We start from the raw sequence: 14,346 nt of genomic DNA on the forward strand, positions 1-14,346 counted from the left end.
TTACTGGTTTTTCCCCTTCTTCTTTTTTTGCATCAATCACTGGTTCCCTTTCAATGATAGAAAATAATCTGGTTGCTGCTCGCCTTCCCTTTGTAAAATCTGGTGCACTGGAACCAGTTCTTCCAACATGCATCCCACCAAATATGATAGCACCAAATACCCTAAACATAGCAAAAGTTCCAGGTACAGAAGAACAATCAGACACTATACTGCAATCATAACTTTCATTTCTTTTCCTGTGGAGTATAGCTCTTTAGGGTGAGAACGGAAGGGGATCTTTACCTGAACACATCCTGGAATGCTAGTCCCTGAGTCACTAAATAGGCACCATAGGCAAACGATGCTGCATAGGAGAAGTAGATAATACTCTGGGAAGTGGCAAACACAAGACCAAACAAAGCAGCTCGCTTTATACCTGATCTATTGATAACAAAGCATACATATATGCCAAATATTCAAAGAGAGATCGAGAAACAAAAAAGTTTCTTTGAATTAAATACTTGAATTTTTTTTCATTTCCTTCAAGTACAAAGTTCAGAGTTTTACTGATACATGTACAGCATAATTCCAATAAATAATGTAAACAGTTTATGTAAAACAAACTACAATTTTATTTTATTTTTTCCTTAACTTACTTATAAATGCTGTCAACATGAGTAGAGTACTCGTCAACAAAAGTTTTCTCCCTTGTGAGTGATACGACAGTTCTCACATTGTCTATGGCTTCTGTACACACCTGTTCAATTATAAAGACTTATGAATACTGGCGTACTCTTAGTCACAGAAGTTATTATAAATGCTTCAGGACAAATTGTTTTACATGAATTTTGGAAAATACTTTAAATCATCTTTTATTCACTTGCAGTTGACCTTTATTTTTCTGTAATTATGCAAGACAGTCTGACTGTCTGCTCAAGAAAATATTGTATCTGTGGACATTTGTATAATTAAAGATAATGTAAAAACTGTTACAATAACCAAAATTTGTGAGCTATTTTATCTTCAACATTAATACCAAAAAAATATCCAGTGTTAAGAAAATTTGCCCATCCACAATATTTAAATTAGGTCAATCTTTCTCACCTTTCCAGCTTCTTCCATAGCTTTTTTATCCCCCTTGGCAAAACCAGCCACAAGTTTAGACTGCATGACCCCTACCCCCATCATCAGGGGCATGAAGGCTAGTATGACCAGGGTAAGGTTCCAGCTGTATATAAAGGCCACTATAAGGGCAGTGGTGAGAACAGCAACAGACTCCAATACCTGGCCTATCTTTGTTCCTGTGGCCTACAATAAAAAAAATACATCATTTCATTCATTGACAAATAGTTGGGAAATTGACTTGCAGGCAAAGCAATTCTGTAAAGTAATAATGGCCTTATGACTGAGTAAGGTGAGCCAAGTTCTTATGTCTAGAGACTTGACTATTCATTGAAGAATTTAACTACCAAAGAACAATTAGAGAAATCAGGATTTAAAAAAGCAATTTCATATTTTATAAGGTACAATCATTTCAATAATACAGTTGAACTTCAGATAACAAACTCTTATATCTTGATTACCATGAATATGTCGAAGTGAATTGGAAGTCCCAACTATTATTTTCATATTGAATTTTAACTTCAACATCTAGAACCTTCTGTTATGATCTCAACGTTTTTCTTGGTCCTATTGAGTTTGAGATTATGAGGTTGACTGTCTATAAATTAATATTCGATATGGTGAAAAATCTTGCAGTTTACCCTTGTGGTTAATTCTTGGTTATATTTAAGTTTTCATATCATATGGAAAAATAACCTACCCCTTGAACAAGAGCAGCATCACTAGCTAGTCTTGTGGTCAGAGCACCAACACGATTCTCATGGCTATCAAAGAAGCCTACATCCTTCAAAAGAAAACAAAATTTCCTTAAGTTCTGCAGACGTACTCCTTGTCAAGAACATGTAGTTTATGTACTTTATTGAGTTTCACAGATTTTTACCAATGATTTATGTTAGCATCGTTGCGAACCATGGGTTTTGATCTGCTCCCAATTCTACAAACCAGACTTGTAGCAGTGGGAGCAGATGAAAACCTATGGGTCTCAACAACAATAATAATTAAATAACAACCACAACCCGTTGCCTCATTAAATTCAATTCATCTCATAATTTTTTTTTTTTTTTTTTATTTTTTTACAATAGGTTCCAATTTTTCAGTGAGTCATTTTGCCAGAGACTAAAACTGAATTATACTGATGGCATTCACCCAGGTTTGAACAAAAATTTGTCTTTGTTTCTATAGACAGTCGTATTTAATATATACATGTAGAAGTAGTAACAGATTTTCATACCTGCCACACTATGGATTTGAATGCCAATTTTCTCATCCTCAATGTTAAATCAGAACCAGCTTTCACAAAGCAAATGGACTGCAAAAGAGAGAAAGAAATATAAGCTTACAGTTAAAAACTATTTCATTTATTAATCATAGATTGAACCTGTTGAAAAAAAACAAACTTAAATTACATTCATGAAAATACAGAAGAGCTCTTAATGGTGGAAAAAGTTGCTAGGAATAAGTTTTCCATAAAGAAAATATCTACTTACTTGTGGATATACAGTCAGGCTTACCTACATCTACTAGCACCTATATCCCTTCTACCCTTCCCAATAATTCTATATGCCACATTATCAAACTTACTACAAGTAAGTACTGTGGTTTCATCAATATTCGTTGAGCACCAATTTTCGAGGATTTCGTTGTTGGGCAGATCCACGAAATTAAATGTTCATTGATTTACGAAATATGCTATTCATTTGTATAGGCAATACTTTTGTCCACGAAATTACGTATCCTCGAAAACGTCTGTTTTACAAAATACACGAAAATTGATGCCAACGAAAATTGATGAATCCACAGTAATTAGATTTCTCATGTTTCCCCATCACATAACACTTAAACCCACTCTACCCCTCCCCATCCCCTCCCCCTTCATTCCTTTCTCTATATTTGGTCTTGTAAAAGGTGAAGATCACAGTGATCAATCTCATACATCCAGTACACAAAGTAAATCAGGAACAAATGACCCCCTGGAAACACCAGAGGTGGGAACAGGTGCTATTTCTGTCACCTGGCCTGGCTATCCTCCTATCCTGATCACCTGTTTCTTTCCAAAATTTATGTCCTACGTAACATGCCCTCTTCACCATGATGGTCCGTCCTAGTCTATCCCCCTGCCCACATGACCCTACTCCTTGCGACTTTCCTCCAATTTCTGTTCCTTGCCATATTATCCTTTCAAACTTCTATCCTTCCACCCTCTTTTTATATACTTCCTTTCATCAGAGGCTCAATTCTTTTCAAATCCCTAGATCATAGCCTCCCTTGTTTAATTTCTAACAAGTTATTATTCTGTTCTGACTTCCCTTTGTTCCTGCTATCACTATATAATCAACACTATTCTTTTTTCTTTATTCAAAAGGAAATCATTTTTATAAAAAAAGAAAATACTGAATTAAGTATTATTTATTACCAAAGTAAGCCTGAGTAATGCAGTAAAGACAGCTACACCCATGATGATGCCAACTAATACACCAATGATTTCATTCTGTTCATCTACAGTCATTGAAAAAACCTGAAAAATTACAGACACTCAATGAATAGTGAATGACTGAATATAAACACATTAAACAAATTCTGCATTGAATTTCCTTCTTTTTTATAATGATCACTAAAAACATTATACATATATTTTCACTGCCCAAAAATATTGAGCAACACAAATTAAAATGATTCCACAGCATGTCTTACTTTCAGGAATTCTGCCATCAGGAATGCAAATGCTGGCTGGAAAGCCCCCACTATCACAGAACTTATACTGCCTAATGTAATGTATAACCACTCAGACGAGTTCATCTTCATGATTTTTCCTATCGGAACAAGAGGTATATCATTTTCTGTTTCCTCCTGTCATCAGTGAGTAAAAACATAACATCACATATAATGCAAAATTAATGTGTTTAATAATGTACTTATCAACAATATATATATATAGATTCCTAAGTTTCAAACATTTGAACATTTCAAACATACTTAATCACATTTGGGATTTTTGTCTTTTTGAAAACCCTACTACTACTTTAGAACTGTTACAATATAGCCAGTGAAAGCTGCATGAAATTTGCTTTGTGCAAGGTTCTTTACAAATGAATTCCAGAAAAAAAAGACTTAAATGCGAAATTTTAAACAGCATATGATAATAACAACATTACTATGAACAACTGACAAATGTCCATCAGAAAAACTGCTTCAAGCTAAAAATAACTCGCCTCCTCCCCTTCAGCTTTTCCGTCCGTGACGTCATGATGACTGATGGCACTGTGACCACTAACTGATGACATCTGTCTATCATACGACAGACCATTCTGACCTTTGACCTTCTGCATCAAAGCTGCATGTTCGTCCGGTTCCCCTTCATCAAACATTTCATGCTCCAGTTCCTCAACCACTGTTCAATATTAAAAGATGAAAATGACATTTTCAATTTAGGATAAACTTAGACATCAAGAAATCTTGATTCATTGTGATCCTACAACTTTTTCCTATATCTAAAAGAATTTGAATTGCCCCTTCCAAGTAATTAACATAGTGGGAGAATCTTTTCTCACCCAGAAATGATTAAGGGCAAGTTTGGTCAATATGATGAAGAGACTCCATGGAAAAAAATCAGAATTATGGAAAGTTTTAAAAAGGTCTTTGGTTTACAATACATGGTCATATTAATCCAACTTACATGTTGAATATGTTCAAGATCAATTACACTTTGAATTCCCTTTTTAACTTACCATCTAATTAGAAAGCAGAAATAAGTCTGATCAATATTTTTTTTCTAATACTTTCAAAATCAAACTTTAAAAGATTGTTGGTTGCCCAGAAATAATCTTTAAAAAAACCCAAACTTTTCACTATTCAATTAACCTTTATTTATTAGGATCAAAATATTTGTGCTGATTTCTCTATCAAAAATTTAAATCTCATGCTTAATTGTCAATTGCTAGTAATCTAAGTGCATTGGCTTCTAAAATGAAGTGCCCCTACTACTCCAGGTAATTTCTTGTGCTAGATTCTTTTTTGAAGTGCTCAGATGTTTGCTGTGATAGGGACAGCTGTCAAGTTTTGATTATTTCTACAACATGCAAATGCAAACATCATGTAGAATATATGACTGCACAAGTGAATCTTCAATAACCATTCACTTTAAGAAAACTAAAGATATATTGCTGAAGTAAAAATTCTTCAAAGTTATCAAATGCAAAATTCTACCATGCAAGAAACATCATTCAATATACCGATTGTGTGTACGTTAATTGTAAACTCCTTAATGAAATAGTGTATGGATGCAAAATATTCCAATTTTCATGCAACATATCCCTGCTTAATTACTTTGCCTCATCAATCAACATTTTTGCCCTTAATAACCATTTCCCATGCTAGAACAACATATACCACATCATCTTCAAAGTACAATGAGAGGTAACTATTGTTCATGCCAACTTTCAGCACAGTAAATTTAACTTGACATGCAGATTCATCTTGCTACAGCACATATAGCAGGGGATCGTCAACATAAAGCACAAAAGGAGGTTCTCTATATACAAAACATTTCATATGGAAAATTGTCAGAAATGAATCAATTCTAGAGATTTAAGTCTTCTGCTTCAATACGATTGATTTTTCAATTTCTCCAAAGACCGATCTAATTAACGCGTATTTTTTAGTTTAACTTTAAAGGAATTGCATGTTGAATGCATAACATGTTGTGATATCTACAGTAAATATTTTTTTACAAAAATTCTATCAGAAAACTTTATTGTGCAATTTGTTGAATTTATTTCAATCCATAATTTGAGTTAAAAACAATTATCCAGAATATTTTATTGGTACATGTACTAATTTTCTAATTACACAGACATCTCTATCAATTTTCCACACAATCAAGCTTTCTTGAAGATTTGATTTAAACTATATCATAACCAGCCATCATGCCATCACAAGCTACAACAAGAAACATAATGTATAAACACTTACCTCTCTCTGTGTTCACCCAAGCCAGATTGTGAAACAAACTAGCTTTAGGTGAACTTTTTCCCAATGAAATTGCAACTTATCAGAAATTCAAAATGAAGTTTAGAAAATGTCTACCAAAGGAGGTTCAAATTTAAAGTATTTTGTCCTAGTATTTTATAATCTTTACAGCATTATTGCAATGCCTGGTTTAATCCATCTCAGTCCTATAAATGTTTGATTTTAGTGGATTGAAACATATGCCTTGCATAATTATACTTATTTTATTGTGCTAAAAATTTATACAAAAGTCAGACCATTTGGTAGAAATCCTAGATAAAATATGCTTCAAAAATGCACTACACTGGAAGAATGAATTTAGTCTTCATGACACAACTGAGCTTTCAAAAAAATGTTGTGCATTTGGTGCATATTTGTGGCCATTTGGAACCATGCATCAAGTACTGTATGTGTACTTAAAAAAGCGGGCCTCATATTTTAGCAGCTTTGGCGCTGACAATAATGCGCTAATTCATGAATACCGTTAATAAATCCTTGATAAATACAATATACAGCGTGGACGGTTTTAATTAATTCATGATTACGCCAACCACTTAATACTCAGTGATTGCGATAAATTTTGAATACGTCAATTTATGTACACGTACAGTATTTCCTTCCTACGAATATGACAAGTTTTACGACACAAATGTAATTTCTATATTTTAAATCTCGCTGCAAACTTTCTACACATACATGTTTTAAAAGATTGGAAATCTAGTTAGTGAGCCTACTCAATTACCAACAAATTTGACTGTTGTAACTTAAAAAAAGAAAATCAATGACCAATTTGAATGAATATTTGTCTTCTTTTACTAGAGAAGTGAGATCAATGAAATATTTGTGAAGATTATGAATTAAATGTGAAAATTACAGATTATACTTCTCATACCTTCTTCTGCCTCTTCCTGACTTTGAGACTGTAGGAAAACAATCAGATTGTAAGGCTATAAACAAGGAGCACGTGTACATGTATATCTTAAACACTCTTTTTGGAAACTATACTGTATAATAAATGCAAAATGAAGGACTACTGTGTTAAAAATTGCCAAAATTGCCAAATTCACTTTTCCTGGACTTGTACAAATAGATCAGTGTTACTGACCAAATATGCAGTCAGTAATAAACTGCTAAACATACTTTTTCCCATGGGGTCATTATTCTGCAAAATCACAATTTCTGTTCAATCTAGAGGTTGGAAATTAGATGGATTTCTTTGATTTTCACTATATGCCTTTAATGTATTTTAACTACGCTGTTACAAATAACCGCCAAAAAATTGTGGCCACATACATAGTGTATAATACCACACGGTAAAAAAGACTTGCACAGTAATTTAAACTGACCTGTAAGTTGACCAGTGTGTAATACAGTCCCTTTCTGGCCATTAACTCTTGGTGATTTCCCCTCTCTTGTATCTGACCATCAGCCATACTGAAGATGACATCAGCGTTCCTCACTGTTGTCAGACGATGAGCTACAACTATGGTTGTCCTGCCTACTTCTGCCTAAGGAAAACGAAAACAAAAGGATTACATCACTAACAGGAAAGAGACAACACAACGCAAAGAAATCAACAACTATTGTTGTCCTGCCTTCTTCTGTCTGAAGGAAATGGTTACATTTATTAACAGGAGCAAAACAAAACATAAAGAAATCAACAACTATTGTTGTCCTGTCTTCTTCTGTTTGAAGGAAATGATTACATTATTAACAGAAGCAAGACAACAACAAAAAACAAATCAACAACTACTGTTGTCCTGCATACTTCTGTCTGAAGGAAATGATTACATTAAATTTCATCCACTGAATATTATCTCCTTTATTTCTTAAAAGACCAGTGCCGTTTATCAGTCAGTAAACAGCAATTATAGTATATCACCTATACAGAATTCTTGAGCAGTGGCTGTTTCATTAATGAAACGTACAATGACATGCATATCAATATTACACTATTTCATCTACTAAATCCTACTTCAAATGATTATTTGTACAGATATAAATATAAACAATAGAATGTCTTTCTTTGCTTGTTTGTACGGGAATTAACGTTGAAGCTGTTGCAGAAAAAAAATTACATAACCCGCGTAAGCGGGTTATGTATATTTTCTGCAACAGCTGCGACATTAATTCCCGTACTAACAACCAAAGAAAGCATTTTATCGTTTAATTAACAGGTGCAAGACAATTCAACATAAAGACTTATTTTATGATAACAGTACATACATGTACATCTATATAATATTTATACTTCAAATGTGTTAGATAAGTAATGGTCCAATTCATGTACTTATGATCCCATATTAATACCAAACATTTTTTGATTTCTTTCACTTGTTATGATCTACATTTCTCTTCCATTACATAATTTTATGATGATCCAATGAATTCATATGTTATTAACAAATGTCAATTCTTTCCAAACCTTTTCAAGGGCCTTCTGTACCACAGCCTCGCTCTCATTATCCAGCGCTGACGTGGCTTCATCTAACAGTAAGATTTTGGGATTCCTAACGAGGGCCCTGGCTATTGCGATCCTCTGCTTCTGTCCCCCACTGAGCTGGGCCCCTCTATCTCCAACCAATGTTTCATATCCCTGGAACACAAATTTCAACATCAGAACAGTACTCAATATTTAGTAATTTTTAATGCAGAGCAGTACTCAAGATTAAATAATTTCTACTGCAGAGCAGTACTCAAGATTTAGTAATTTCTACTGCGGAGCAATACTTAAGATTTAGTAATTTCTACTGCAGAGCAGTACTCAAGATTTAGTAATTTCTACTGCGGAGCAATACTTAAGATTTAGTAATTTCTACTGCGGAGCAATACTTAAGATTTAGTGATTTCAACTGCAGAGCAGTACTCAAGATTTAGTAATTTCTACTGCGGAGCAATATATACTTAAGATTTAGTAATTTCTACTGCGGAGCAATACTTAAGATTTAGTAGTTTCAACTGCAGAGCAGTATTTTTTTTTTAAACAAGGAACAAGATGATGTACTGCAGACTTAGTCTCTCTCCTTATTTTAAAGGAAGAGATTTTCATTCTTTCCAAAATGTTTCATTCAACAATTTTAACATTCATTGGTATAAATTTCCTTCACAAAAATGGACACAATTTTGACAAAGACTCAGTTGTGGTAGTAGAAATTTTCATTTAGTTGATAATCTTTACATTCAATATAAAACTATTTATACACCTTTATCTATTTGACTCAAACATGCATGTCTGACAATACATTCTTTATAATATTCAACGATTTAAGTAATCAGCAAACATTTTTGTTTTCCGAAATCTTTTTTCAATTCATTTAAAAAAAATCATGCATAAAAATCAAATAGACAAAAACGTAAGTAAAGCAGACCCTGACCTGAGGAAGTTCTTTGATAAATGTTTCGGCATTAGCCTCTTTAGCTGCCTGCTCCATTTCACCCTGCGTGACATCCATTCGACCATAACGGATATTTTCGGCGATGGTTGTAGCAAACAGAACTGGTTCCTGACTAACAACTCCGATCTGTTTACGGAGCCAGTTCACGTTCATGTCCCGAACATCACACCCATCTACACACACCTATAGAAAGATGATTAAATGAAATGTACTGTATTCCGAGAATATAAACAGAAGGGTTTTTTTCATTAAGAGATTAACATTCAACAGCTAGATAGAATAACAATGCAGAGATGTACAATTTAAATGAAATCTACAGGTACAGATTTAAAGGTAGACATTAATACAGTAGAACTTTGGCATCTCAAACATTGATATCTTGAATACCATTGGTATGTCAAACTAATTAATTTATAAGAAGACTCAAGCACTTTTTTTTTAAGTATCCTATCCTAAATATCTTGAATTTCCTCTGGGTTGTAGACACTCTGACTCTGTACCAGCTGTATAATCATTATGGTATTTTTATGAGAGTTACCTGCCCTTCCTCTGGATCGAAAAATCTCTGTACTAGTTGTATAATGGTACTTTTGTGAGAGTTACCTGCCCCTTCTCTGTGTCATCGACCTCTAATTGTATAATGGTACATTTTTTTGTGAGAGTTACCTGCCCCTCCTCTGGGTCGTAGAATCTCTGTACGAGTTGTATAATGGTACTTTTACCACAGCCCGAGGACCCCACCAGGGCCACCGTCTGTCCTTGCTGGACCTCTAAATTCACACCACGTAAAATCTGCGGGGATAAAAGAATTTCATCTTGATGTATATATTTTACAAATATCTCTACTTCTGTACATTAAAACCATACTCTCTCTCTCATTTGTGCCATAAGAAACCAGAACACATGTTATAGACATCTGTAACATTCACAATTATCAAGACCTTATGCAATTTAATGTACATACATCTGTTACAAATGTAACGTTAAGAATCAATGTAAACAACTGATTCCTCAGACACACATAGGCATGATAGGGTTTAAACATCTCTGTAAATTGAAAACTTTATTAGACATACTGGAATGTCTGGCCTTGCTGGGTACCGGAAATGTACATTCTTGAGTGATATAGTTCCCTCCATTTCATCCATATTCTTGCGCATGCCCTCGTTTACTTCATAATTTATTTTTGATTTTTGTTCAATGATAGAGAACACTTTGGTGGCTGCTCCTCGAGCATTGGCAATGACCTCCAGTGTAGGGAATGCGTGACCCAAGGACATGGAACCAATCATAACTCCTAGAAAGACCTGTTAATAAATTTTATAAAGCCGTCAGACATTAGTGCTTTTTTAAAAATTAAATTCAGACCTAAAAATCATCACATAATCAAAACTTTGTCAAACTTAGTATTTTAGTTCAAGTAAATGTAATTATTTTGACAATCTTTATTTTACCACACATAGTTTAACTTCTTCATTACAAGGCTGACAGGAATAAAAGTCGGGATGCTTTAATTTACCATACATGTTAGCCTACTGTGATGAAAAAGAAGGAAATTCAGACCTCAGAGGAGGTAGCATTCCACATGGTGTTTTAATTTCAATTTTGAGACAATATACAGTTAAACTACGGTATCTCGAACACGGACATCTTGAATATAATGGATATGTCGAAGTGATTGGAATGTCCCAAGCCCTTTTTTAAAAAAGTATTTTACCCTCAATATCTCGAACCCATGCATATCTCGAAGTTTTTTCTCGGTCCTATCAAGTTCAAGATAACGAGATTTGACTGTATATATATATATATATATATATATATATATATATATATATATATATATATATATATATATATATATATATATACAACAAATATGGCCTGAAATGACTACTGCAATAATTAAGATCAAATATCAACTGCAAAGAAGTTGACAAAAACACTATTTACATAAAGTATATAAATAAATATTTTCTATGCTCAACACAATAGCTTTGAGTGGCTGCTTTAATTAGCATTCTGAGGAGTGATCTTTGTTGATATAGCCTGGAAGAAATAACTGTCAATGTCCATTTAGTTGCCAAATAGAGCAAATGATGATCGAAAAATGCTGCTTCCCTTTTATATTTTGAGAATGAAGTAAACAGTTTTCATCCAGATTCTAGAATACTGTCTCCACTTTTTTTTGGTGGGGATTTTGACGAAATTTATTGTAACCAATGTAATCACAGAGATGTGTGCATCTGTTGTTGTCAATCACATGCTTGAAATCCATGTAAACATTGGTACAAAAAAAGTGTTTGTGTGCTCTCTGTCAAATCACATAATATCTTAAAAAGAAAAGAGATTTTATGACATAGTGGTTTCAAAAATGACTACCCAAGTGAACCAAAACGGATTTTGTAGAAAAGCGGTAGGCAGGAGATTGAGTAAAACAGAGTGGTAGACTGAGTTCCACTTAAAGCGGTAGAGTCAACATGTATGGCTTTACTGATTATAATTTGACATCCCCTTTTAGGCAGCCTCCAAAATTACCATTTCTTCAGGATTTTGTTCCCCCTCCCAATTCATTGTCATTCTTAAATCAGAGCTTAAATTCTTTCATACTTTCATAATCATGATATTTTTGTTATTTTCAAAATACTGGGTAGGCTTTACATGTATTCTATAAGACTTGATCACATTTACTTACTGTTAAAGTTTTGCCAGGATCAAACCCTTCATCTGGGTCTTGCATGAGTTTGACACCATAGTAGAATGCCACACTAGAGGCGCTGTAAATCAGGAACCAAAAAGCACTGAGTGCGAGCCCAAGGACTAGACCTTTTTTAGCAGAGTTATTCTTGGCATCCATAAGGTTCAAATTGTACCTGTCATAAACAATTTTAAAATGCAGTCTTTTAACTTTAAAAATTATTCTGTTGGAAATATTTAATAAACATGGACTCTAAATTCTCTCTAATGTACTACCAGCTAAAAAATCATAATGTATAAGTTATAAAATTTAATCTCGAACCCTCATCAAATTCTGATATCTTACTTTTTTAAACTACAGAATCGGACGAACTGTATTTCAAACATTGGTATCTCAAATACCATGGATATATCAAGGGAAGTGGAAGTCCACAACACTTTTTCCTCTTTTATTTTAACCCTAATATCTTGAATCCCATGAGAACAATATGTTTTTTCAGTACCAAATTGAGATAAAATTCGACTCTTGTATGTTTGAAACCTAGCTTTGATCTATTGATTATATTCATTACCTTTAAGAAAATTCCGAGTACGGTATCAGTCTACATAATGATTGTATTTACCACAAATTTATAAATAAATGACAAGCAGTCAATATTCATCACTCTAGATCCTTAAAATTCTTACATATGAACTTTGTATAAAATACTGACTTAGAAAGGTATGCTACAGTTGAACTCCATTATCTCGAACATGGATATCTTGAATACCATGGAAATGTTGAAATGATTGTGAAGTCCCAAGTGCTTATTTCTTAAGTATTTTACCCTGGATATCTCGATTCCTCAGATATCTTGAAGTATTTTCTTCGTCCCGTGAAGTTCTACTATTGTTCTGACCCTATTGATAAGCTTTGCTTCAACTTTCTGTTTACCGTTTACACTCTTTTTCCTGACCATTGAAGGCAGTCACAGTTCTAATGGAAGAGAAGACCTCCTCAGCCACTGAGCCAGCGCTAGCGTATGCCTGTGATTCCTCCATAGATAAATTACGTACCCACTGAAATGCAAATTTAAATAAATCACGACTAGAAAACTGACCAATCAGCAAGAGCCCTGCAAATGGATATGCATCTAAGGGTGCAGTTTAAGGAATGAATTAATGATAATTTGATAAAGAAAAAAAAAAATAAGATGAAATTTTAAATATATGAAGAAGACTGTGTGAAACAGCAACTGTAATTATGAAATTTAAAGATATTTCCTAATTGACAAATAAGGTTATACAGTGTACATATTTATTGAAACCAATTTGGGGCCCTTAAGAGTATACCAGTCAAGATCATAAAAGGTTATTATCCAACTGCCTGTGGGTAATTAATAGTACCCTTGTTAATCATGTTAATTTACAAAAGGCAGTAAAAAATGCATTTTATAAAATGCCAAACTTTAATAGTGAATGGAAACATCACCCTCTTGACCTTAACTTCAGAATGATATCACTTGCAGAGGTAATAATTAATCATAATGTGAGAGATAAAGATAAACGTCTAGATTTTCTGAAGCAGGCAAGATAAATTATCCCAGAGGATTCAATGCATGGCCCTCTCATATTATTATTCTTCATTTACAATATGAATACTTTCATCAGTGACAAAATGAGATGATAATCCAGCTACCTGTAAACATTAATAGTGTCCTTGCATGAATTTACATAAGGCAGCAATAGGAATGTGATATCTTTAACTATATTTTTTTTCATTGAGCAAACTCCTTGAATGACATAGAACATTAAAACAAAAAATCCCAGACAATTATTCTATATATTTATACATTTATTCAATAAAAAATTGATGGTTATTTTTTTTTATTCAATAAGAAAATTAGGAATTAAAAGTCTGCAAGCCTCGACTCGTGTATGACTAAGCCATTCACAGCGAGAAGGCAGTTCTGTAATGTGATGAACAAATGGCTTTATGAAGAAATAAAGCTATTTCCTTATTTGTAGTTTTATCTGGGAGAAGAACATTTGAAAATGTAAATACATTGTATTAAAGAATAAAGCTTTCCTCCATAGAAACAAGTTATGCACCCAAAAAAAAAGCAGATCTCATGTTCATGAAAGTTACAAAGTTCACTAGAGTCACCAACTT

General features: G+C 33.4%; 1 protein-coding gene across 1 annotated transcript in view; it reads right to left on the bottom strand.

Annotated features, from left to right (window-relative positions):
• The window catches only part of LOC133194114 (ATP-dependent translocase ABCB1-like), a 39,435-nt gene that overhangs the window by 3,867 nt on the left and 21,222 nt on the right, over window positions 1-14,346 (bottom strand). Inside the window, exons 5-21 of the mRNA XM_061330087.1 lie at window positions 13,129-13,253; window positions 12,193-12,370; window positions 10,577-10,807; window positions 10,167-10,292; window positions 9,480-9,683; window positions 8,531-8,701; window positions 7,452-7,613; window positions 6,998-7,025; window positions 4,311-4,489; window positions 3,793-3,948; window positions 3,515-3,616; window positions 2,333-2,410; window positions 1,802-1,885; window positions 1,084-1,287; window positions 636-736; window positions 283-420; window positions 5-161 (exon numbers count right to left, since the gene is read on the bottom strand). Of these exons, the coding sequence (XP_061186071.1) occupies window positions 5-161; window positions 283-420; window positions 636-736; window positions 1,084-1,287; window positions 1,802-1,885; window positions 2,333-2,410; window positions 3,515-3,616; window positions 3,793-3,948; window positions 4,311-4,489; window positions 6,998-7,025; window positions 7,452-7,613; window positions 8,531-8,701; window positions 9,480-9,683; window positions 10,167-10,292; window positions 10,577-10,807; window positions 12,193-12,370; window positions 13,129-13,253 (2,424 nt within the window). The remainder of the gene's footprint in view (window positions 1-4; window positions 162-282; window positions 421-635; window positions 737-1,083; window positions 1,288-1,801; window positions 1,886-2,332; window positions 2,411-3,514; window positions 3,617-3,792; window positions 3,949-4,310; window positions 4,490-6,997; window positions 7,026-7,451; window positions 7,614-8,530; window positions 8,702-9,479; window positions 9,684-10,166; window positions 10,293-10,576; window positions 10,808-12,192; window positions 12,371-13,128; window positions 13,254-14,346) is intronic.

This window comes from Saccostrea echinata, unplaced genomic scaffold (assembly GCF_033153115.1).
Source record: "Saccostrea echinata isolate AGI-Se365-2 ecotype Australia unplaced genomic scaffold, CSIRO_AGI_Sech_v1 ptg000028l, whole genome shotgun sequence".
NCBI classification, from domain to species: Eukaryota; Metazoa; Mollusca; class Bivalvia; order Ostreida; family Ostreidae; genus Saccostrea; species Saccostrea echinata.